Source organism: Macaca thibetana, chromosome 1, assembly GCF_024542745.1.
Source record: "Macaca thibetana thibetana isolate TM-01 chromosome 1, ASM2454274v1, whole genome shotgun sequence".
Taxonomy (NCBI): Eukaryota; Metazoa; Chordata; class Mammalia; order Primates; family Cercopithecidae; genus Macaca; species Macaca thibetana.
This window is the reverse complement of record NC_065578.1, coordinates 93479603-93505639: the sequence shown is the minus strand read 5'-3', so window position 1 is coordinate 93505639 and position 26037 is coordinate 93479603. Positions and strand designations below refer to the sequence as shown.

Here is a 26037-nt window from a genome sequence, read left to right as displayed (position 1 = left end):
GTGTGGACTGCCACAGCCACTGGATCTGCTTTTGGAGTCAAGAGTCCTTAAGCTCCAAATGGAACCAAAGTTTAAATACCAACTTTCAACTATACGTTGACATCAGCAGCCTCTTCCAATGTAAAAACCCATGGCCGTGTGCCCTGCTTTGTTTCTTTAAGCAATAGAAACTGTTGAAGGAAACATGTTGGTAGGCCTGATTTTTGTTGGCTTTGCTATGGATCACAGTCATTTATTCACTCATTCATTCATTCATTCATTCATTAAATGACCACATTTGCAAGGGCAAGGTAATGGGGAGGGTGGGAAAGGACATTGGCCCCAGAAACAGGAGGCTGGATTTTGGTTCTGATGCTGCCACTGCTGATGTGACACTGCACAGGTCACCTGCCTCCTCTGAGTCTCTTCCTTTATCTGCAGAGTGAGTGGTGACAGAGAAATCTTTACTACCTGTTAAATCAGCATTACCTGGGAGCATATTAGAAATGCAAGCTCTGGTGGGGCCATACTGAACCCAAATCTGCATTCATGTGCATAGTGACAGCTAAAATGCACTGAAGCAGAGGATCTTGATGATCCTTTATGAAAGTCTCATGCTAATGCAGCTTTCTAAAATAGAGGCAGAGTAGAACCCAGATGGACACAAAATCTGATTGATATAATAAAACAAGGCAGAGGTTGTATGGTGGGGAGGGGATAAAAGAAGGAAACTGTTTAGGTAAATATACCACAACCAAAGTCCTACTTCTCACATGGGCTCTGAGGATGGGTGTGTCTGCTCTGGTTATGTTTTCTATAATCTCTTAGCACCGCTGAACTTTCTCTCTTTTTGTTTTGCTTTTCCAGATTCGCTTTGTGGTGGAACTCGTGTGGCCTTTATCTTTATTTCTGGTCTTGATCTGGTTAAGGAACGCCAACCCGCTCTATAGCCAACATGAATGTAAGCATAGCAGGGTAGCTTGGGCAAGCCCTGGAGAGATATTGGTCTGGGCCTTTTGTCTAGAAAGGTCTTGGGGAGGGGGGGGTGGGGATCTGATCCGCTTATCATCATTTCATGTCTATGATGCATATGACCGATGTATCAATGTTACACAAATTATAATTTTAAAGAAAATGTTTAGAGACAGGGTCTCATTCTGTTGCCTAGGCTGGAGTACAGTGTTGGGACCATGGCACACTGAAACTTCTATCTCTTGGGCTCAAGTGATCCTCCTGCCTCGGCTTCCAAAGTGCTGGGATTATAGGCATGAGCCACTGCTCCCAGCTAATCTTTTGTTTTTTGTAGAGACAGAGTCACTACATTGCCCGGGCTGGTCTTGAACCCCTGGCCTCAAGTGATCCTCCCACCTCAGCGTCCTAAAGCGCTGGGATTACAGGCATGAGCCACCTTGTCCAGCCCAAATTTTCGTGTTTTAATCCTAAACATTCTAAGCAAATACTTGTGTGTAGTTACTAAGAGACTGTGCACTTATTTCTGTTTGTTTTGTTTTTTATTTTTTATACCTAAACTCTCTCGTTTTAAAGAGAAGAGATTTATAGATGAGTTCTGTAAAATATTTCAGAAATCAGTATAGAGGATATGTTATACATGATGCCAGAGAAAAATGAGGAAAAGGGATGCTATACAATTGTACTAAAGAAAAATTTTATTTCTTGGACCCCTGAGGTGTCTGCAGACCTGAAAGGAACCTAGTGAGAGCCTCTGTTACACTCTGCCCCTGTGGGAAATGCTTCACCTGGTTTCTGGCCGTCTATGCGGCTAATGTGGAAGCCTAAAGCATTATGCAAAGCTGCCCAGTCCTCTATTCTTGATCTTCACCCTCCCGTTCATGAGTTTCAGGCCCCAGTTCTGAATCAGCCTCCTATCCATCAGACTCTTCCTTCTTTACCTCTCCCCAAGGAGCCCATATCCTGCAGCCCTACTGCATGCTTGGGGGTAGGTGCTCAGTTCACCGTGGCTGAAGGAATAGATGAACCTATGCTCAAGCAGCAGCAGCAGCTGCGTGGAGGCTTCTTGAACTAACACTCCTATGCCCCTCTCAGCACAAAATGATGTGTCCCCCCTTGCTTCTCCTTCACATTTCCACCCATGCCTATTACAACAACTGTCTGTCTCCCCACTACACCGGGAGCTTGAGAGAACAGGCCATGTCTCTAGCACCCAGCACAGGGCCTGGCACACATGAGATGCTCCTGCTTCTTAAATGCTGAGAATGAAGGAGGACATCAGAGGGGCCCGGGCTCCTTCCCAAAAAAGCCAACTCCTAGGTCTGCATCCTGCTTGGGCTCCATGACTAATCCCGTCTTGTCCTCATTTTCTGTTTTAAAGGCCATTTTCCTAACAAGGCGATGCCCTCAGCAGGAATGCTGCCGTGGCTCCAGGGGATCTTCTGCAATGTGAACAATCCCTGCTTTCAAAGCCCCACCCCAGGAGAATCTCCTGGAATTGTGTCAAACTACAACAACTCCATGTAAGTCTTGAGATCTCTACCATGCGGGGGAGGAAGCTGCACACTCCTTCACGTGCTGAAACGCACACGTGCGTGCACAGAGCATGGAGCACTGGAAGAGTGTTTTTGTGGCTTGCCGAGCCCCTAACTTCTTAGGAGCAGAGCAGGTTTCCTCTCTGGAACATTCTGTTAACTGTCAGGGCACTTGGGGAGAAATCTCCAAGCTAAGGCCACAGGCACACAATTTCTTGGTCCTTATATCCCCAAAATGTGACCTGGAGTCCGATGGCAGCCCACTGCAGAGATATGTCCACTGCCTTCTGGTCATTGACCTGCTTGAGTGGAGTGAATCATTGTAGGAGAAAACCTCAGTTCCCTCATGCTGATCAACCTGGACAGATCTCTCTTTAAAAGCTTTCTTGGACATCTAAGGGCTAGGAAAAATGTCAGGGAGCATTGAGAAGATAAATGAAGTCAGGTTTACAAAGTGAAGTTTACTTCTTGGGAGAAAAAGACAATTTCCAAATCTTCTGTCGTAACTGCCGTCGGCCCCCTGGAGTGGTGAGATCTTGGAATATGGCTCCGGTGCAGTGGCTCTTCACTGTGGGCCTGCAGCCCATTCTGAAAAACTGGTGAAAACCAATGACCCCTCTCCCAAGAAAAATGGCCACATACCAAACATTACACTGTACATCTGATTTCAGGGAATTGTGGATGCCAGGTTAATAGCCTCTGGTCTAGGGTCAAAACTCAAGTCGAATCCCACAGGAAGAAGGTCTGTCTTCGGAATTCCCTTTCAGAGCATTGGCAGAACATCATGGGAACATATCCTAGAGACAGAGGCCTAGGGTGGGGACAGGGCCATTCCTCACCCGCTGTGCTGACCTTAAGCAGCATCTTGGATAGCCCACACCTGAAAGCCACCAGCAAGGGCCTGTTGGGGAGCAGGCTTTACCCTACCTGTATAAACACCAGGCTAGGTGAAAACTGAGATACCTGGTTACTTTAGTTTTTTCCTTGGAGGAGCTCAGTGTGATTCTTCCAGGAGAAGCCCACTTTTAGACTAAAAAGGAAAAAGAGTTTGATAGATCAACCTAATGATTGGAGGTAGCCTTCCCCACTGTGAACAAACTATGGCTGCATGTGCCCTACAATGGCAGAGTTGAGTAGTTGTGACAGAGACTGTATGATCTGTAAGTCTGTAATTTTTATGTTTGCTGACCCCCAGATTACAGGATGATAGAAGAGGAAACATCTGTCTTCCTAGCAAAGTCAAGGAAATGGCATTTAGTAGGGCTCATATTCCTGCAAGCACTGCCTTGCAGTTTTAGTTTACAATTGCACTTTCAGCTTAAGAAACACCTGCCTATCCAGAGAGATCGTATGGGGTCACATGTGGGATCAGGGAGGCCTGGAGACAGCTCAGTGGAGGCTGCATGGAGCTTTGGTGGGAATGGCCCTAGCAGTGTCTGTAGAAGTTATTGGCGAAAACTGAGGGATGGGAGTTGGAGAAGGGGGCTCCAGACACTAGTTGTATTTGGCATTTGAACCCAGAAAGTTGGGTTTCATGTTTCACACACACATTATGGTTGAAATATTGGCTTATTCAAGGCTCTTTTGCTTGCAAGGTACGGAAACCCATTCAAGCAATCTTAAACCCCTGAAGGAAATGTATGATTTGGATACTAGACCTTCTCACAGAGCCAAGGGCAGCAAGGCAGGGCTCAGGAGGGGCAGGCCAAGACCTGGGGAGCTGTCAGGAGCTGCTTCCTCAACTCTCTTCCATCTGGGCCTGCATGGCCTGGCCTCTGTATCTACTCTATTCACCTCTCTCCATGGACCAGTCTCCCCAGCTCCTCAATGCACTGGGCTGCCACCGTTCATGCAGTTCACAGCACCTCGGCTTGGGCAATCAGAAGCCCATCTCTGAACACCATCCGAATCCCTGGGAACAAATCGGGTTGATCCAGCTTTATTCTCTCATCAGCCTTGGCAGAGGCGTGCATGTATGTGTGTGCCTGTGTGTGTGTGCAGGGAGGTCCTTGTGGATGAAGCATGGCTGTCAGAGCCTACCCGTGTGAATGGGTGGAAGGACAGGTCTCAGAAATCTGGGTAAAAACTGGAAAAAATATCTACCAATGTCACCCTGTTTAAGGCTTCTCTGGGCAAGAGACACACAGAGCATGGGACTGAGAGGTGACCAGGCCCTGCCAAAACTGGGAGACTGAACAGAGTGAGATATCGCTGTCAGTTAGCCTATATGTACAAGGAAGTAAAATTACCTCTTTCTCCTACCTTGGCAGTATTATAAGGATACTCAATGTAGTAGCTAGTTCAGGCACATAAATCTTTAAAAATAGCATGAGATATTATCACTATTAGAAGAATAACAGCTATTTCCTTATTAATGAGGCTTTGTCCTTACAGCTTGGCAAGGGTATATCGAGATTTTCAAGAACTCCTCATGAATGCACCAGAGAGCCAGCACCTTGGCCATATTTGGACAGAGCTCCGCATCTTGTCCCAATTCATGGACACCCTCCGGACTCATCCGGAGAGAATTGCAGGTAAGCGGGACTCCAGTGCTCTCAAGCATCACTTGCCTCACCCATGGAGAGACTGAAGATATGGGAGAGAACAGGGAGATTTGGTGAAAAAGATACTAGCGGAGGCAGGAAGGGATGGGGTCTGGAGGCGGCTTGAGCATCACCTTGATGGAGATGCCTCTTCCTCCACAGAAGCCTGGAAGGTAGGAAGTTGGGAAGGAAGGCAGGAAAGGTCTCATCCAGTTAAGTCTAGAGATAGAAAGAATGCTAAGACAGATGGTGCTATGGGAAGTATGAGGTCAAGGACTAGAAGCAGGGGGAGAGGAGTTTGCAGAGTTTGGTAAAGATATGGTGCAACTCTCACAGAGTTCTAGAGAGAGAGCTAACCAGGAACATGAAGAAGCAAGGCCAACTATCATTAAGGAGCCAGGGAGGTTGGAGATCATGTGTCATCATGATATAAATACGCATAATTGTACTATTTCTCCCAGTAATATTTACCATCCAGGCACTGAGGCAGTGCAAGTAGAGAGTGAGTGATGCAGGGCTGGGGGTGTGTAGGAAGGCACCACGGAAGGTCAATAGGCAGGGGGCAGAAGGCAGGCACTGGACTACATGCATCAGGTCCAGGCTGCACGAGGAAGGATGAGAAGGCAGAGGTACTGAAATGGACTGGGAGAAATGAAGAGGCAAGGGAATAGAAGTTTCAATGGGTGTGATGACCCTGTTTAAGTGATTGAGAAAATGAACAAGATAAAAGAGTTGATGGCTGTGGTCAGAAAGTGAAATATGTGAATTCAGGATTTCGAAGGCAAGGTAGGTGGGTGATGACTGGCCCCCAGATGTGGCCAGGGTGAAGTGGAGCGGAGGTGCAGGTGCATGGTGAGGGCAAGGAGGAAATGGGAGGTGAGGGTGTTGGCCCCTACATGGGCACCATGGTTGTGCAGGAAGATGGCAGGAGCTGGGCACCAGGGTGGGAGCCACCAGGAGTCAGGAAGAGCGAAGAGGAAGGATGAATGGGCTCCCTCTCCTGTGTCTCCCCTCCCCAGGGAAAGAACAAGAAACAGCCTGAGAGTAACAACTCCAGTGTGCCTTTACAAAGTGTGAGTGGGTGTTGTGTGCTGTTACATGTGTAGTAGGCTCCTCTGCAGATGGCTAGAGGGACTGGAAATGGCCACTGGAGCCCACTCGTGAGAGTGGAGGAAATGAGAGGTCGTGAGGAAGTAAAGCCCCCGGAAATCCAGAGGTTACTGCAGCCTTGTGGGTGGAGCGTGCCCTCTGAGAAAAGGCTGCTAGTCGGGGGGAGATTGCTGAGGGAACAGGGCTCAGAGGCTGCGAAGGCGGCCGTTAGGGGCTTCTGGGAGATGTATGCTCCTGGGATGAGGGAGTTGACTCTAAGGATGACCTTAGAGGTTGACAGGGATGAGAAAGGGGTCACCAAGTGGTCTACCAGGGGAGTGGGAGAGGCTGTATCGATAGAACAGCTTCTGCTGCAGGTTCCAAACAAGAAATGTGGGAGAATGGTTGAACTCAGCCCCGGAGGCACCTTCCTCAGTGTGCGTGCAGCTCCTTCAACACTTAGCCAACTTTCGGTGCTTCCTGTGAGCCAGGCACTGGGCTGGTCTCTGGGGATGGAGAGATGAGTCAGGCGAATGCCAGCCCTCAGAGGGCTCACAGGGCAGAAGGTGAGAGATGAGTGAGCAGAAAATGACCACAGCGCGTGCGCGGCCGGGTGGAGGGAAGTAAGTAGGAGATTCAGGAGCACAGGAGAGTCAACGGGGGAAACTTCTCCGAGGAGAATCTGATCCTCCTCCCATCCAGCCACCTTCTGAAGCCTTCTCTCCCTATCCGAGTGAGAAAAGACAGGCGTATGACCAGATTGGTGCATCAAGATGCTCAATTACGTTCTCATTGTTTCAAACTAGTAAAGCATAGACTTTATGTAGTCACTTCTACAAACTGCATTATAAACACTCCATTCTTTGCTGCCCTGGATAGAAAAGTTTGTTTTAGTGAGCCCAAGTTTGAAGAACGTTATATGGTATGAGTACAATTACCATTTTAATAGTAAGAAACCCCCTTCCCCTAGGCACCAACCAGAAGGTGTTTTGTTTTTTTTTTTTCCTAATTTAAACAAACAGATGCAAATGTGGGCTGTCCAGCTCCTGGCGGGACGACATACCTCATGCATCCAGTGGGTTCGATGATGAGGCAGACATTTCACTTAAGTGTCTGATCATCAGATTGAGTCCTGCTGGGAGGAAGTGTGAAGGAAGTAATTTCAAACCACAGTTTCTCTGTGACTTTTACAATGTGGATATGAGAACCCAAATCACTATTTCTTAACCCCAGAGCAGGACTGGTTTTGAGTCGGTATGCAGGCGGTTCCTTCTGCCGGCTTCAGGCTTTGAGAAGTCCATAACGGAGCAAATCTGGGGACAAGGGCTCAGGAAAGGCTGGCCACGGCCCCGTGGGAATGGAGGCTCTGCAAGATCGCTGGCCTTAGAGGCTGTGAGAGGGGACAGGGGTCCATCCCCAAGTAAGGGACACGGTCTCTGAGGAAATCCCAGGCCAGGGCCTGAAGGGCACTGTCAGGAACAAAGACTGTTCCAGTCTGTCGAGATTCACCGGGGCGCTGCTCACTGTGAGCATGGACCCATCAGGCCAGTGCTGTGGAAGAGCCCACCTTGGAAAGCAAGCGGGTGGGGGTGGCAGGGCTGGTGCTGGGCGTGCTGCTGCACAGCCACCTGGGAAGGCATGCCACTCGTTGACCCAGGCAGAGGTTTTCTTTCATGGCAAACCTGTAGTACTGTATTCTCAGCAGGGGGGATTAATGGTAAAAGACCAGGTATGGAGGCCCCTTCCCTGTGGTCTCTCAATCATCTTTAAAACACCTTCTTCCCTGGAGCCTCCTACATTCTCCTGGCTTCCCTCCCACCCCCACCCTCAGCTCCTGGGGCCTCAGCAGTCCCCACCCCCCAGCCTCTAATCTTCCCAGGGAAGGGAACAAGAAGAACCACATTTTAAACGAAATTTATTTTTCTTTCCTCAGGCTCCCAGTTCACATTTCTCCCTCAGGAGCGTAGGGAAGCTTCTGTCTGGTATCGACCTCCTCTTCACCTGGGCCCCCACCCTCCTCAGGTGTACCGGGAGCCAGCACGCTCCCCCTTCCCCCCAGGGCCACAGCAGCCCTGTCACCTGGGTGGTCTGGCGTGCCAAGCCTGGGCAACATCGCTCCCAGCTTTTCTTGTTTTGCCCCTTCTCCCCAGCAAGATATTTGTATGTAAGGTCAGGTGAGTGAGTTAAAGAATAACAAAGAGATAAACAGTCAAATGGAGTCCTGACTCTCAGGTCAAGACAACAGTTATTTACTGAATGCCTCATGTCATTCAACAGACATTTATTGAGACTCTGATTTGATGTCAGTCTTTAATGCTGGTGTCAGAGAGAGGTGACTTCAAGGGCTTGCATCTGTGCACTCAGCATTGCTAGGTACAATGAGGAGTATAATAAAAGCAGGAGCCATAGCCCCCAACTCTCAAGAGATCTCCCATGTGTGTGTGTCTGCATGTGCATGCATGTGTGTGCATGCATGTGTGTGCATGTGTGTGTGCATGCATGTGCGTGCATGCATGTGTGTGCATGTGTGTGTGCGTGCATGTGTGTGCATGCGTGTGTGTGTGCATGCATGTGTGTGTGTGCATGTTGTGCGTTCATGTGTGTGCATGTGTGTGTTGGGGATGGTGTTGGTGGAGTGAGAGTGTACAAGGCTGAATATGAAGGGGTAATTGGGAAAAGAAGAGTGGAGCTGGCACCCAGCGACAGGAGGAAAAGCAGGAGGCTGGGTTTGGAAGACAGCCGGATTTATGTTTTTGAAAAGGAGGGAAGACTAGAATAAAAGGGAGCAGCTCCCCTCAGAGCCCTCTTCTTCCCTTGGGGCCTTGTGTCCAGCTTTCCCCAAAGTCCTCAAATCTTTCCTATGCAAAGGGGAGTGACAGTAGGCACAACTCTCAGGGCGCCCATTACTGTGAGAGAGGCCACTGTGCCACTGTGTGGTCAAACTTCAGGACTGGCTTCCCCTGCCCTAGCTGCATGGACAGGCCTGTGGGGTTGGCCCAAGACCCTTCCAGAGGAAAGTAGCTGCAACATGAATCTGGAAAAGGCTGTTCAGGAAAAGGCACAACCTGGGGATGAGAAGGGTGGCTGTCCAGCACACAGGGGCAGGCCTCTGGCCACTTGGGGAGGGGAGAATTTGAAGAGGGAGAGGATGGGACACTGTGGAATTGGGACCAGGAAAGAATGGGGACACATGATGGTTAAAGTTAGTTAGAGAAGAAGTGGGAGATAAACAGTCACCCATGCCCCTGAAGAACTCGGGGTAAAGAGATTGGCATTTTCACGCACTCCAGTGCTTTCCCTTCATGTTGAAGTCCCTTCATAGACACCCAGGCCCATAAGGCTCTTCTCCGGTCAGAGCCTCATGAGCTACAGCACTAGCGGGGTTGAGGCAGGATATTTAGCAGCACCCCTGGCCTCTACCCACCAGCACCTCCCCAGTTGTGACACCCAGAAATGTCTTTAGATCTTCCCAAATATTCCTAGGAGGATGAAATTCCCCTGTTCCAGCTCCCCAGACCCACCTCAATGAGAAGCACTGTCCTAGACCAACCCCACAAAGCATCTGACACCCCCACCCAGCTCTGGCTAACTTTTTCCACCTTCTTACTAAATTGGCCCTGGAAGCCAGCTGAGGAGGAGGGTGCTTGTGTGAATCTCCCAGGAAGGGTAAGAATATTAATTTGATCATAACAAGCATTTATTGAGTGCTCTCTGTTTTGAGGCCTGGGAGCTAAGCACTTCACATTCCTTACCCCGAGTCAACAATCTTATGAGGGAGATGTGGAAAGTGCAGACACAGGGACAGGCTCAGTCACTTGCCCCAAGGTCACCTTAACTGTTAGGTGTTCTTTATGCCTCCTTATAAAGAAACCCTGCTTCCCACAGGTGTTGAGAGGAGCTGGAGGGAGCCCAGGCATGTGCCTGCCTCTCCTCTTTCTACATGGAGCTTTTCCTGCCCTCAATGGCCCCAGCTCATTTCTCTTAGTCCATGACAGTGCCCTGGGCATCTCAGCCCAAGCTGAGATGATAGAAACACCCAGAAGGGTCCTCTACCCTGTGACAGCTGCAGTGTGGGAAAAGCACGTGTCTCCTCCAATCCTAGACCAGGGCTTCTCAACCTCAGCATTACTGACACTTGGGGCCAGACAACCCTTTGTGTGGGGGAGGGAGGAGTGTCCTGGGCCTTGCAGGATGTTTAGCAGCACCCCTGGCCTCTACCCACTAGCACCTCCCCAGTTGTGACACCCAGAAATGTCTTTAGATCTTGCCAAATAGTCCCAGGAGGATGAAATTCCCCTGTTCCAGCTCCCCAGACCCACCTCAATGAGAAGCACTGTCCTAGACCAACCCCACAAAGCATCTGACACCCCCACCCAGCCCTGGCTAACTTTTTCCACCTTCTTACTAAATTGGGCCCAGCTGCTTCAGCAGTCAGTGTTGTGACTGTGTTGGGGGCAGCCCACTGGCAAGAGCCTCACCTCTAGGGGCTCCCAGAGACCCCAAGAACAGAGTCTTCCTCTGAGAGTCGAGTTAGAAGTGTTCCCAATCAACTCTAGCTGTTTTCCCTTTTTTGACCCATTTCCCCTTCAATACCCTGTTCTTTCTCTTATTCATATGTAGGAAGAGGAATACGGATAAGGGATATCTTGAAAGACGAAGAAACACTGACATTATTTCTCATTAAAAACATTGGCCTGTCTGACTCAGTGGTCCACCTTCTGATCAACTCTCAAGTCCGGCCGGAGCAGGTAGGTGGATGTCACTGGCTGGTGGTCCCTGGAGGGGAGGGGGGAAGCACCCAGCCTGAGAAAGGCAAGAAACATGTTGACTTTATTCTTTTTTCTTCCTTGTGTTCACATTCAGAATCCATCACTTAATGCCTTGTATTTAGGAAAAAACCGGGGGATCACTTGAGATCGTGATCATTTTCATCATAGGACTCAAAGCTGCACACATCCTAGCAACTTTAAAACATCTCAGGTTTTTATAACTGGAAGGAAACGTAGAGATCATGGGGTACAACCTCCTCTTTATAGATGAGGAAACAGAAGTCTATTCATTTATTACTCAACTATTTAGGGACAGTTATAGGTATTAGAGCACAGTGTGAACCAGACAGGCAAAACCCCAGGCCGAGGAACTTCCATTCCAGTGGGGCCACAGGCAGCGCTCAGGTAAGCAGAGACTCTGCTGTGTGACTCCTGGCTGTGATGGCTGCTGCAAGGAAAATCCAATAGGGTCGGGGGTTAGAGAGGGACACAAGGGCAGGTTTAAGGGGGATGCTCAGGAAGGCCTTCCTGATGAGGTGGTATTTGAGCAGAGTTGTCTGTTAGCCACATAGTGAGAGGAGCGTTCCGGGCTGGGAAGCTGCCAGCACAGTGCTGGCAAGTGCTGCGGTGGCGTCCCGGGGCTACAGAACCTGAGACGCTGCAGAAGAGCCCACCTCTGCTTTCCTGGACCACTTCCTTCTCAGCACCAGGAAACTCCTTCTTCTATCCCCTGGCACATTTCTGACCTGTGTATACAACCCCAATTTATTTTACCCCTTTAAATAATCTCCTCTATTTATGTAGAGCATTCTTACCACTAATTCATGACTTGCACATCCCTTAGCTCCTTTACTCCTCACAACAATCCTGAGACGGGTCAACAGAGAAGGAGGCTTGGGCGTCTGGTGCTGGGGTGATTTGTGCACAGTTACAGGGCTAGAAATTGTCAGAGCCAGATGGAATCCAGGTCCTGTCAATCCTAATCCAGTGTTTCTTACTCCAGTCCAGGGGCTCTCAAAGCCCAGAGACCAGCAGCATCAGCAATGCCTGGGAGCTTGTTAAGAATGCAAATTCTCAGGCCCCACTCCAGGCGAATTGGGTCCAAAGCCCTGGGATAAGGCCCAGCAATCTGTGCTTCACAAGCCCTCCAGGTGATTCTGCAGGCTCAGGTGTGAGAGCTGCAGCTGTCCTCTGGGCCTTCAGGGCTCCCCGCCCAGCTTCTTCAGTGTGATGAACACAGCAAGAATGCAAGATCTGCAGCAGCTGATATACCAGACACCCTCCCGACTCCCTCCTGGCTGGGTCTGGTCTTCCTCCAGACTCCAGGAGAGAACGAGACATAAACACAACTTCAGAGCCTGTGTCAACCCTGAGATCAAGGTCTGCACAGGGTGCTGTCTGAGTCCAGAGGAGTGAGGGACCCCACCCCACGTGGTCAGCACCGGCTCCTGGAAGCAGGTTCTCACACTGGTTCCCTGCACAGTGAAGGAGCCCATACCTGCTTTTCTGGCTTCTCAGACCCTGAGGTTTTCACCGAAACTAGACAAGGGGAACCCAGGGTCAGCCTGGAGGCAGGGTGAGCTTGGCGCCTGCAGTGCCCAGGCCCTGGGGTGGTGCGGCTCCTGCCAGGCCCTGTTTAGCTTCCTCTCCCACCCCCACAGAGGGGGTGCTGTCGGCACCGATTGCTCATTTTCCCCTTTGCTTTCTCTTCAGCTCGCAAAACTCAAGTCCTGACAATGCCTGTGATGACTTCCAGTTGGTAATAAAAGGGAGATGAAGATAAGGACAGGAATTTCGGGGAAATTTCTTTCCAGTTCCTTACTAACGTGACATTTGGATCTCTAGCGCTGTGCTTCTGGCATCAGTGTCGAGGCCTTTCACGTGGGAGAACAGAGGCTGGGGTCACCAGGTTGTGCCTTTATTTCGTATTGCTGGCTCTGATGAGCTGATGCTCTGCTGATTAGCAAACCCTGAGCCATCTGCACTTCGCAGAGGCACGTTCCAGCCGACCGGGCCCTCTCTGCCCACTTCCCAGGATGCTTTGCCTCGTGGGCTCACCTGTCTTCTAGCTCCTGATCTGTATCTCCACCTCCATCCCGCTCCGGGGCTCCTGATCAGCACTGTTCCCAGAACTGTCCATCACCATGGCAACGTTCTCTCTGGGCGCTGTCCAACATGGGAGCTCACCTCTGTGTTGTTGCCCATGCTCATTGAATGTGGACTTGTGTCCTTTACCATCAGGACTGGATACCCCTCCTGGTCCTTTCTGCCTGGGGTCTGAGCACAGCTCAGAAGGAACCTCACCATCCCCACTCTCCATCTAGGGAATTAGAAGATGACAGGGGCTCAGTTCTCTGGCTCACCCCAACCCAGTAAACTGGACATGCTTCAAGGCCCAGCTCAGATGTTGCCTCCTCAGTGAAATAATTTATAAACCTACCCTTCTTTGTCCTGCCTTCTCCCTCTTCCCTACTCACTGGTGAGCTAACAGGTGATGGTTAAGCTCTGGGTTCAAATCTCACAAGGCCACACACTTAGCTATGTGACTTCAGGCAAGTTAATTAACCACTCTGTGCCTCTCATTTCCTTATTTGTAAAATGGAAATAGCAAAAGTGCCTACTGCCTATGGCGGTTGAAGTTAAAAGAAATAATATATGTGAACACTTGGAAGGGTGCCTGATACACAGTAAACACTCAGTGAATACTAGCTGTTTTTAGTAGCTATTCTTCACATGCCCTCTTCAGTGCTCTGGTTTCACTGTTTTATGGGTCCCTGAGATTGAAAGGGTCCACACTGACTCCTGGTGAGCTGTGACTTGTGCCTCGTATGGGAACCAGGCTGCCATGTGTAGTCTGGGCAGTGTAGGAGTTAGCAGAGCTCAGGCCTGTTCTGCCCTCCAGCCCAGAGAGCCGTGTCGTTAGAAGTCATGGGAGACTGTGGTGCCCCGGGAATCTCATGAATTTGCCCATGGTACTCAGGGTCTTCCACTGCTATGGGAGTCCAGGACTCCAGGAGCCAGTTAAGGTGCTGGGTGGCCACGGGTCGCTGGCCAAGGTCCGGGCCTCTCCCCTGCCACCTGATCCTTGAGAGGCCATCATGAGGGTTGTACTTCAAGAACCACTATCCTTGAGCTCCCCAGGAGCTGCAGAATGTGCGCTATGCAGGGTTTAGGGGCTCCAGACAAAATAGGTGCAGAGTGTCTAGTTAAATTCGAATTTCAGATAAACAACAAGTAATTTTTTTGAATAATTATGTTCTATTTGGACCCAATTTGGGACATATTTGTACTAAAGATTATTCATTTATCTGAAATTCAGATTCGACTGGGCATCTGGTACTTTTGTTTGCTAAATCCAAGAGCAAATTTGTTCTAGCTACTCCTCAACCCCACCTTCAGGGAGGAAGCCTTGATGGTACTGTCACATCATGCTGTAAGAAGGGAATCCCTTGAATTGTAAATGGCACCCTTATAAGGGGAGGTATTGGGATCGTATTGGTTTCCTGTTGCTACTGTAACAAATGACCACAAACTTAGTGACTTCAAACAACACAGATGCATTATCTTATGGTTCTGGAGGTCACAAGACTGAAAGTTAGGGAGTCAGCAGGACTGCATTCCTTACTAGGGAGTTCTAGAGAAAAATCCATTTTCCTGCCTCCTTCAGCCTCCAGAGACACTCTGCAATCTTTGGCTAGTGGTCTCTTCCATCCCAAGGCCAGTGGGGGCTCATCAAGTCTTTCTCACATCACATGACTCTGTTTCTTCTGCCTCCATCTTCCACATTTAAGGGACCCTTGTCATTACACAGGGGCCACCTAGAAAAGCCAAAATATTCTCCTTATTTTAAAATCAGTTAATTAGTGGCTTTAATCTCATCTGCGATCTTAATTCCCATTGCCATGTAACATAAGGTATTCCCATGTTCTGTGGGTTAGGACGTGGCTGTCTTTCCTACCACAGGGCAGTTTCTTTTTTTTTTTTTTTTTTTTTTTTTTTTTTGAGATGGAGTCTCGCTCTGTCGCCCAGGCTGGAGTGCAGTGGCCAGATCTCAGCTCACTGCAAGCTCCACCTCCCGGGTTCACGCCATTCTCCTGCCTCAGCCTCCCGAGTAGTTGGGACTACAGGCGCCCGCCACCGCGCCCGGCTAGTTTTCTGTATTTTTTAGTAGAGACGGGGTTTCACCGTGTTAGCCAGGATGGTCTCGATCTCCTGACCTCGTGATCCGCCCGTCTCGGCCTCCCAAAGTGCTGGGATTACAGGCTTGAGCCACCGCGCCCGGCCAGGGCAGTTTCTAGCATTGCCTCTTCTCCCTGCAGTTTGCTCATGGAGTACCGGACCTGGCGCTGAAGGACATCGCCTGCAGTGAGGCCCTCCTGGAGCGCTTCATCATCTTTAGCCAGCGACGCGGGGCACAGACCGTGCGCTATGCCCTGTGCTCCCTTTCCCAGGGCACCCTACAGTGGATAGAAGACACTCTGTATGCCAACGTGGACTTCTTCAAGCTCTTCCGTGTGGTAAGGGAGGGGTCTGGCTGCTCACCAATTGCAAGGTGATTCTTGGGGCAGCAGAGCCTGACGAATTGACCTTGGGGAGGGCGTGAGCCTGGTGTTCCGGACAATCCTTGCAAAAGCTCCAGGCTCCCAGGACTCAAAAAATCACAACTGATAGTATTTCTAAAACAGTGGCCCAGGGACCCAGAAGTCACTATGAGGTTCACCATTAGGTATGTGGCTGTGGCATGTTTCTGTCCACTCTAAATGTGGGGAGAGTCCCCTTCACCTCCTCTGGCAGAGTGGTAAAGGAAGGAGGAGGCCTGGTTTGACTCCCTGACCTGCTATTTCCTAGCCAGGTGATCGTGGTAAGATATTGAACCTTTTCTGGTCCCAGTACTTATCTATAAAACAAATATAATACTTTATAGAGTAGTAGGAATTATATAAGAAAAAGTATATGCAAAACATTTCATAAATTTTAATAAATGAAGGCACCATGCTTCTTCCTCTGGAACTGGTCTCAACCTCAATGGTTGGTGTTTCTAGAGAGAAAAAATGACAGAGAAAGTTTGATAGTCTCAAAAATTTGGAAAGCCCTGATCTAGCTCAACCCTTTGTTCTAGAACTGCATCCCAGACAGACTGCCTGGGACCTGAAAATACCTCCTCCTTTGCTAGAAGGATAAGATGAGAAGGAATGAGATAAAGGAGGTGTAGAGCAGAGGTTTTCATACTGCAAAGTGCATAAAAACCATCAGAGAAGTTGGTAAAAGATGCAAGTTCTAAATCCCCACCCCCAATCACTCTGATTCAGAAGAACCAGGCTGGGCCCAGAATCTATCCTGTTACCTTTGGCGATCCTGATGAAGATCATTGTAGGCCACACTTTCAGAAACACTCAAAATTAGAATCCTTCAGAGAAGGTGGCATGTATAATATTTCTAGCATGAAATTATGTTTTTGTGGGGGGTTTTTTTTGCCTACCTTTTAATGTCTAGAACTGTGTTTTAGGGAATGTCAGTCACTAAGAACTTGATTGAGGAACTGTGTTTTGTCTGTTTTATGACTGCTCTCTCAAGTCCCAGGAAACCCACTCTCAGTTTGTCTTAAAAAGCAAGCTGAAGGTTTTTAAAAATGAAGCAACATAAAATAAGACCCCTCAGTTTCTGGCAGAGTCCACTCTTAATCCCTTTCAACGTGTGACTTTCCATGGAAAGTTACTCTACAATTTTCCCAGCTCGTCAGGGTGGGGCCCCAGAGTGAGTATGAAGGGTCAGAACCTACGGATGCCACCATCAGTGAGAGCCCAGGACCCCAGAAAAGGTTTCTTGGCTCACCACACTATAGGAAGAATAAAAAGCCATGTAGTCCAAATGTCTCTACTGAAAGTTTCAAAAAGAACCTGATTTTAGACACGCTCCTTGACTTGTTTTCAGAATCAGACAGAAGAGTGAGGCAACAAAGGTCCCTTATTCCAGGCAGCTGAATACCAGCACAGCCAGGAGTCCAGTGCTGGTGTTTGCAGAGCCGCCAGAGGCTCCCTCTCCGGTGTCCAGGGCCCTCATGCTCTGCAGAACGGGCAGAATGAGCAATGTCTGTGCACCTGGGCTTTGCAGGCAGGGCCCGGGCACCCAGGTTCATGCAATCCTCTTGTCACCGTGAAGGGAACAGGGTCATTCTTCTCTTCTTGAAGTACCTTGGCCATCAGTATAGGTAAATTTACCTCCCTGGACATGACCACTAACTCTGGGATGTCAATGCCAGAGATAGCAGGGTAAATGGGCACCTGGGTAAAACTTTCCATCGGAGACTAGAACCAAAACTCAGGACACTGGCTTCTAAATGTTTCTTTATCAGACAAGAAAGACCAGAAAGTCTTTCCTTACGCCTTCACACACTGCCTTGGCAAATGCCAGCATTGAGAAACCCTGGGCTACCTTGACCTGTCGCCCTTGCAGACCGCAGATGGGTCCTGGGGGCTTGCTTTCTCCGTTTCTGTGTGCAGGCACTCAAACCTGCGCCGGGCACCTGTGAGGGGCCGGGCATTGTGCTGAGGCCAAGGCCCCAGATGTGAACCTTCCACCCTCACTGAACTCACAGCCAGACCAGAGACAAGCAAACAGGACATTTCACAGCAGTGCAGCCTAGAAAGGGCCAACACCAGCAGCATTTGCCCCATCCCCCCACACACCCCACCACCAGCAGCAGTTTTTAAAAGCTTCCCCAGTGATTCAATGTGTCCTACAAATGCCTGGCCCCCACCCCTAGAGATTCTGAGTCAGCTGGCCTAGGGTACAGCCTTGGCTTCACTGTGTTAAAAACCTTCCCAGGTAAGTCCAATGTCCAGGCAAGACTGAGAATCACTGACCTAGAACTTAAGAGTTTGATTTACAACCTCGATCTCTATAGACCACGCATAATAATAGTACCCCACACACCTCTGAGGGTCCAAAGAACTTTCATTTGATCACCCATGAGACCACTGTGGTGTGGAGATGCTTTCTCTCTCCTGTTCTGTTAACAAAGCTGGTGAGCAACAGAGCCTGTAGTGGACCGGGAGACTGCCCAGAGGAGAAAGCCCTGTGGGGAGCCGGCCTCAGTTAACCTCGGAGCACCACCTCTACCTGCTCTCCTCTCACTCCTGCTTCAGTCTCCTCGGTGGGGAAAGATCCAACCGACGCAGGACATATGTAGTCTTCTGGTGCCTTTAAAATGTGCTCTTCCGTTTGACAAATGGATTACACTAAAAACAAAAATTTACCAAAAAAAAAGAAACCTGAAAGAAATATCAGGCATTAAAATGGGACTTTGCCTTTATTGCTCCTGGACCCATTCTATTTGGGTTTTCAGAAACACAAGCCTGAGGCAGGCCCAGAAAGGCTCAGGGCAGACCCTCCGACCCTCTGGGAGGAGCATCAGGCAGGCAGGGGCTGCTCCGGGGCCGGGGAAGGGGCTCCGCCAGGACGCGGCTGTTATTGCAGCTGTTTGGCGCACAGCCATGCTTAGCTGCAGCGCAGGAATGCTGGGCCTTCTGTTCTGGGCTGTTTCTCATATGCACGTAGGCCAGTGTATAAATAAGGTTTTATTAAATGCCAAATGAGTTCTCATTAACAAAGCAAGAGAGAAAATCTCACTAAACCACTGTAACGGCACCAGCCCACTTTGAGTAAGGAGCTGGGGCTGTGGGTGCAACCTTCGAGACGTGGGAACTTGTGGAGCCCGAAGAATCGGAGGGGGGACGCTGGGGTTAGCACCGACTGAGACCAGCTGTGTTTTCTCTGGGTTCCTTGGAGATCAGAAGTGAGTGTTGTCATCTTCAAACAATCCAAAGGTAGTACCCATGGCCTTACTACATCCCTCCCACACCATCCCACCCTTCCCCACTCGTACACTCACGCACTCATTTGCACACTATCGCACACGTTCACTTGCAAGTGCGCACACGCAGATTAACCTAGGTGGTCTGGGAGAGCAACGAGAGCCAAATGACTGAATTTTCTCCAAGGAAATTTATTAATAGCCACTCTTGGTTTCACCTGAAGGAGTTTGTCTTCACCTGCGGCCTTTGCAGGCTTAACGCCCCCAGCTTGAAACCCAGAAGCTCAGACCTGGGCCCAAGGTATTATTAGTGCCAACACTACCTGAAATGTTTCGCACCTCATAAAAAATGGTGTGTCAGTTTCGGGTGAGAGGTTGGGACGCTTCCCATCTGATTTGGCCCAAGGCATGCATGCCCCTCCTCCTCCTCCCCCCCCCTCCCCCCCCCCCTCCTCCCCCCCCTCCCCCCCCTCCCTCCTCCCCCCCCCCTCCTCCCCCCTCCCTCCTCCCCCCCTTCCCCCCCCCCTCCCCCTCTTCCCCCTACCATCCTTCCTGTTTTCTCTCCAACTCTGGTGCACAGCTTTGAAATCTTGCTGAGAAGCAAATCTGTCCCTTCTGCTTTGAATGTTTATTTGTGGAAGTTCGGCAGGGGAACCGAGGCGGGTGCCAAGACCTGCCACGCTGCTGGGAAGTCTGAGTCTCCCTCCCTTCCCCCTCCTAAATGCCTGTTGATAGAGAAAAGTCAGCCTCCTCGGCATTTGGGTTCACGGTTTTCCTTTGAAAATGCTTCCAGTGTGGCATGATTCAGCTTTCTTTTCTGTCCCCCAAGCACTGCTCTGTTGCCATTTTTACTATCTGATTGCATTTTATCCATGTCTTTTTGACTACGGAGTGGCTGGACATTGAGTTCCAGGAAGAAAAGGGCCCAATCTTGGGGTTCCGACTACATGCGCCTATCAATGTCCTGTTTAGTTCTCGGCTCTGCTCCCTGAATTCCTGAGTCACTGGGGAGAGGCATGGGTGGACCGCCCCCTGCCCAGTGAGAGCTGCCAGTTGCTGCTCTCCTGGGTCATTCGTTGCAGTTTGTTAAATTTTCAACTATGCATTTCAATTTTCGGATGGATATTGCTGCGTCAAGTATCTGGGAAACCCCCACATCTACAGGATTTCACAGTGAGGTCCCACTAATGCATTAGTATTTTTTCTGCCTGCATCTACAAAAATCTGTACCTATTACAATCAAAATATCCTCTGGGTGAACGGATTTCAACAAAGAAGAAATAAAAATGAAATAAAAGAGAGGCCCCTTCGTGCACATTGAACCTATTGGCTCGATTGTCACTTGCTTGCCTTGATGTCTTTTCAGCTCTAGGCAGGCAGTAGGCCAGGGCTTATTTTCATGACAGATCAGATGTTGCTTTTATGGATTTACAAAGAAAGAAATACTGAGAGGTCAAAACTGAAGTCACTTAAGACAACAGCAGGCCCCTGGGAAGACTGCCATTGAGGATAATGAGTCCTGGGGTCCTGGCCTTTGTTCAGTAAATACGCACTGGGCGCCTCCAATGTGTGCCCCAATGTGTGAGGCGTCAGGTTCTCTCCAGGGTCAGTTGGTTTTAAGAAGGGTTTTGGCTTCTGATATGTTTTATCTCTACAGAACAGTAGCTCTTAACCTTTCTTATGGATTAGGATTACCTTCGAGAATCTGACTACAGCTCTAGACCTGTTCCCTAAAGAAACCCCAGTTCACGTGGACACACAGGATGGGGCTCATGGAGCAGCTGAAGCCAGACCCCAGGTTAATAGCCTTTACATAAAATGTTTTTCTACCTACCTCTAATATGCATCCTTTACGAAGAGGTCTCAATATACACAGATTCTTCTTTAACTTTGTTTATGAAGTAATCAGCATCCTCCCTGCCCCCTTCAGCATCCTCCCTGCCCCTGAGCACAGGATCCAATGGCGTGAGGACCACAGGCCTGGGCAGCTGCTGGGGTATACAGGCATCTCTTAGTGTCTGAGAGACTGGGCCCTGGCTCTATGTTGGCTCCTAACTTGCTGCCATTTAAAGGAAATCTTAGCCTCACATGTGTAAAATCGAGAAAATAAGACTTGTCCTACATAGCTCATGGAATAATAATGAAATTCACATTAGAGAAGAGATGGAAAAACACTTTGAACAAAAAGCATTTTGCTCTTATGAAAGCAAGAACACAGCCTCTTTTGAGAGGCCCTTTGTTCCCCATTTCTCCTTCTTCAGACCCCCCAAACCAGGAGAAGGTCTGTCTCATGGAGTGACCTTTTGGCTGCCCCTAGATTCCAAGCTCAGTTTTGCTTTCATTAACCACAGATACTGGGACGGACAGAAAAAGACCTAGTTTCTGTTGAGCCACAGAGAGTCCCATAACTTGTCTGTTCACATACCCGAGAGCCCACCCTCTAGTTGAGACTCTCAGTTCCTTCTCATTCTGGGAGACTGTGTGTCTCTGTGACCTCCTGGTAGAGACAGTTTGGCATGTCCCCCAACCCCCCAGTGATTGAGTCTGAATTCTCCACTGATGACGCATTTCCTAGTGCTCGGGGTGTCCCCTCCTGGTTGCCCCCTCTCCACTGAAGCCGGCTTCCTCCCTTTTCATTTGATGCTTAACAACTGTCAGGTTGCAAGAAACATGCTTCAAATCCACATTCTCCCAGTTGCCTAGCAACAACTTCCCTCCCGGATAAATGTGGGTTTCCTGTAGCTCAGCCCAGGACTGAACACAGCAGCACACACTTTTGTCCACTGCTTCAACTGCTTTTCACCTCTGGTCTGCATGCCTTCAAGACTGCAGCTCATCCCTCCCTTCAGAACCTTCCATGGCCCCCAGAGGCCATGTCTGCCCCAGAAAGACACGTTTCACCTGAGGCTACTTATTTACCCTTGTGTTAGGTATATCCTCAACTTAGAAATTAATACTGTTTCCAGATTGTCTTCTTTGAATCACAGAAAGTAAAACAACAAAACATTCAATGCCTAAGACATTTCATATGCTGGTAGAGTGACGTCTGTTTGATGAACACATTTGATCCAAAGCATCAGAAATACTATGCAAACAAGACTTTTTAGGAGATGATAAACGTGTCTGTTCTACCTTAAGAAAAAATATTACACAGTCCCAAAGGAGAGACATGGTTTTGATCCCAGACAACCCAAGCAGAGGCCTCTTAGGGCCAGAATCTTCTTGGCTGCTGCCTAGGACCTTGTATCAATTTCTTAAGCACAGGATCAAGGCCTAAGGGCCCCTTAGACTGACCTCAGTTAATAGAGGCAGATCCCTTCACAGCCTTATCTTCCTTAAGAGGTCTAGTCTGACCTTGAACTTGGGTTGGCAGTGCTTGGTCAGTTGTGATGTGTGACATGGAAGAGTTATTTTTTACTTGGAAAATTAAGAGAACTTGTTTGGCATAGGAAGTGTGTGTGTGTGTGTGTGTGTGTGTGTGTGTGTGTGTGTGTGTGTGTGATGTTTGTCATTTTGATCTGTGACCTTTTTTTCCAGAAATAGTTTCACAGTTCCATTCCAACTAAACTTACAGTCTGTTCCTGTTCTTTGACAGAAACAATTCATGTGAATTTGAATAGATAATCGGGGAGGGGGAACCCAAAGAAGAGGAGAGCCCTGGGAAAGTTATTTTATGATTTATGGCAACCTCAGTCAGGTAACTGTGAACAGGTACATATGGAGGGCTCCCTCGGGACCAGGCAATATTCAAAGATGTAAGGTGTGAGGACTGGACCCTCATCATTTACCATTCCCACTAAAAAGAGCTGGGAAGGAAATTGTAGCTGTAGCACTAGGCACATAGCTGGAGCTTAGTAACTATTCGGTGAATGAATGTTATTAAATTATTAACAAGATGGAAAAAAGAGTATTAGCCACACAAAAATGCACTCAAGCTATTGTTTCTCTGTTCCCTTTCCCCCAAATTCCTGGTCTTGCTCTTATCTGGCTGTCTTTCTAAGCACTCTCTTGCTGACCCTCCTCGCATTCCTTTCTCCACCTGGAATTCCTGGGCCCTCCCCTTTTACTCACAGACACTGTCTTCACTCTCACAGCCATCAGTTTGTCTCTTTACAAACCTCAACTCAAGTGTCACTTTCCCATCCCCAGGTGAAACTGACTGCTCCCTCCCTGTAAGTCACCATGATGCCTGCTAGATACATCCCTCATGGAACCTGAAACCTCAATAGACACGGTCTCTTTCCTACTCTGTTATAGTTTATTTACTCATTAATTACCACAACACATATTATTGAGCACCTACTGTGTACCATGCCTGAAGATAAAAGACACACAAAATAAAACCTATTCCTATGCTTGATAGTCTAGTGGAGAGACAGATACATTAAAAAATAACAGCAAATCAAAATAAAAGTGATAAATAAATGCACTGAGAAAGACAGGAATAGCTAGGAGGGGCACCTAACCCATGGGGAAGGAAAGCTGGAAGAGCGTGGTGATGGGGGAAGAAGGCTTTCTGGAGAAGGTGAGGTAGTTTGAAATGAGTTCACTCTGGCCAGTAGGGGTAGAGTGAGAATGGGGTGAGATGGGGTGGGCTGGTCATTTTGATCCATTAGTCCCCAGAGTGATAGGACTAGTGGCTAAGGACCGCAGGCTTTACAGAAGCCTACAAAACTATTTGAGATTTGAAGTTTTTTTTTTTTTTTTAATTGGCTCCAAAAGAAAATGAAGGCACTTTAGAATTATAATGAATGAATATTAAGTGAATGTTTAAGGAAGGTAATGTTATTCAACTTCATTGTTAAATTCAGTGATAAAAGGCCCTTGAGTTTCATTCAGTACTGTTTTATTATACCATTGATGAGAGAAAACAAAACTGATTCCTGGCCAGGGCCACTGTCAGCCTGGGGTTTGCATATCTTTCCCCTGTCTGCTTGGGTTAGCTCCAGGTACTCCTGTTCCCCCCACATCCCCAAGATGTGCCCATTAGCGGCAATGGTGTTTCTGCATGATCTCAACGTGAGTGAGTGTGGGTGTGGGAGTGAGTGCCCCTGCCATGGGAGGGCATCCTGTCCAGGTTAGATTCCTACCTTGTGCCCTGAGCTGCTGGGATGGAATCCAGCCACCCATGACTCTGAACTGAAATAACTGGGTAAATAATTATCTTACTTTTTAATTAATCTTTAAAAATGTATGTATAGTTCACATTTATTTAAATATTTAATATTAGAAGTATTTTAGTCTTTATTTTGAAGTTTGGTGATTTATTGTAACCAGAAACAAGCTATAGAAACTTAATTTTGGGCCAAGTGCAGTGGCTCACGGCTGTAATCCCAGCATTTTGGGAGGCCGAGGCAGGCGCATCACTTGAGGTCAGGAGTTCAAGATCAGCCTGGCCAACGTGGTAAAACCCTGTCTGTACTAAAAAATACAAAAATTAGCCAGGTGTGGTGGGCACCTGTAGTCCTAGCTACTTGGGTGGCTGAAGCAGGAGAATCATTTGAACCCGGGAGGCGGAGCGGTGAGCAGAGATCGCGCCACTGCACTCCAGCCTAGGCAACAGAGTGAGACTCCATCTCAAAAAAAAAAAAAAAAAAAAAAGGAAAGGAAGAAAAGAAAGAAACTTAATTCTGGTTTATATCGATTAACCTGTGGTAAAATTGGTTTCATTATAGCCATTTCACTTAGTTGCAGTTTCCAATAATCTATGGATGAATTAAGTGAGGATTTACTATGTTCACAAAATGTTAAATTTCAAAGCCAGTTTACGGTTTACAGACATTTTAAAGTATTTTTAAGTATTAAAACTCACTTTACAAACATTTTTAAGTATTCACAATGATTGCTTAAAACTTATACCAGATAAATCATTAAGTAAGTTATTCAAAGTCAAATAATTTCAAAAGTAAAAATTAAGAGCTTTTAGAAAAATACACCTACATAGACATAGACCTATAGAAAGAGAGAGATATGAGTAGCTATGGACACAGATGCTTTCCAAAGTGTTCATGTGATATGGGGTGGAGTTTCAAGATCACAGTGTGCCTGGGGCCTGCGGAAGTAAAGGAGAGGGGATGGAGAGAAGATTGTCCACATGGCCATGGGCAATCTCCTGCCCACACTCAAGTGAGAAAAACAGACAACAAATTCAGAAAGAAGAGGAAATAATCAAAACTGATGGGTGCTTGTGACTGATTACTTATGCCCAGCCTCCCTGGAAACATGAATGTGGCTGTTCCTTAGTTTGTGCCTCTGGGCTCCTAGCCCCTCTTAGATGCCTTCCTATTATCTAGGACCTGGTTGCTTTTTCTCTGCACAACCTCTTTGGATTCCAGTCTTTGATACCAGCTTCCTCCTAAAGTAGCCTTTCAGATGTCCCTTGGTTACCCTCTGCAATCTAAGGGCTCATCCTACCCCACATTCATTCCCAGCAGCAATTTCTGGATTTCCAGGCTGGAGGTTTAGACAATGAGATGGGAAGAACCAATGATGACTCCCAGACAGAAAGTGGTGCCAGCAACAGAAAGGGCACACAGGTGCAGAAGTTGGTTTGGGGGAAGACGATATGGTCAGTTCAGGACATGTTGGATCTAGGTAGATGCCCAGCAGACAGTTGGATATGTAAGTCTGAAGCTCTTGGGAGAGGTCTGGGTTGGAGGTACAGATTAGAAGTCATCAACAAAAAGAAAGGAGATTAGATGATAAAGGAAATGAAACTATCCGGAGAGTGTGCAGAGTGAGAGGAGGAAGGGAGGCCCTTGGGAACCTCAGCACTTTAGGGGAAGGTAGAGGCACAGTTGCTGGTGGGAAAGGCAGAGAAGTAACAAAGCAAACCAGGCAAAAGCAGTGTCACAGACGACCAGGGAGGAAAAGGACATGATCAGAAATGTTGAGAAAAGCAGAGAGGTCGGAAAAGACAAGAACCAAAAATGTCCATTAGACTTAAAAACCAGGAGAAAACTGGGGGGTTCTTAGTAGCATCTTAGTAGAATGGTGAGGGTAGAAGCCAGGGAAGTGTTGGTGAGGAAGTGAAGTCACTGAATGTGGACTATGCTTAAAAGAATGCGGGAATGAAGGGTGGAGGAGAGAGGATAGACTGTAGTTAGGGAGACATAAGGGGTCAGAGGTAGATTCTTTCTCTCCTGTGGGAGAATCTTGGGCATATACACAGCATGACAACAGTGATGGGAGGGCTGGTGAAGCCTCAGGGAGACTCTTGAAGGCAAACCGCATGAAGCGAGAACTTTGTTTTATTCATTGCCGTGCCCCCAGCACCTGGCACAATAGTAGACACTCAATACGTATTTGTCAAATGTGGGATTTTATCATTCAGAAACTGC

General features: G+C 48.3%; 1 protein-coding gene across 2 annotated transcripts in view; it reads left to right on the top strand.

Annotated features, from left to right (window-relative positions):
• The window catches only part of ABCA4 (ATP binding cassette subfamily A member 4), a 128485-nt gene that overhangs the window by 7350 nt on the left and 95098 nt on the right, over positions 1-26037 (top strand). For both annotated transcript variants that reach the window (XM_050807257.1, XM_050807247.1), the window contains exons 2-6: positions 847-940; positions 2330-2471; positions 4878-5017; positions 10736-10863; positions 15204-15401. In XM_050807257.1, coding sequence (XP_050663214.1) covers positions 847-940; positions 2330-2471; positions 4878-5017; positions 10736-10863; positions 15204-15401 — 702 coding nt within the window. The remainder of the gene's footprint in view (positions 1-846; positions 941-2329; positions 2472-4877; positions 5018-10735; positions 10864-15203; positions 15402-26037) is intronic.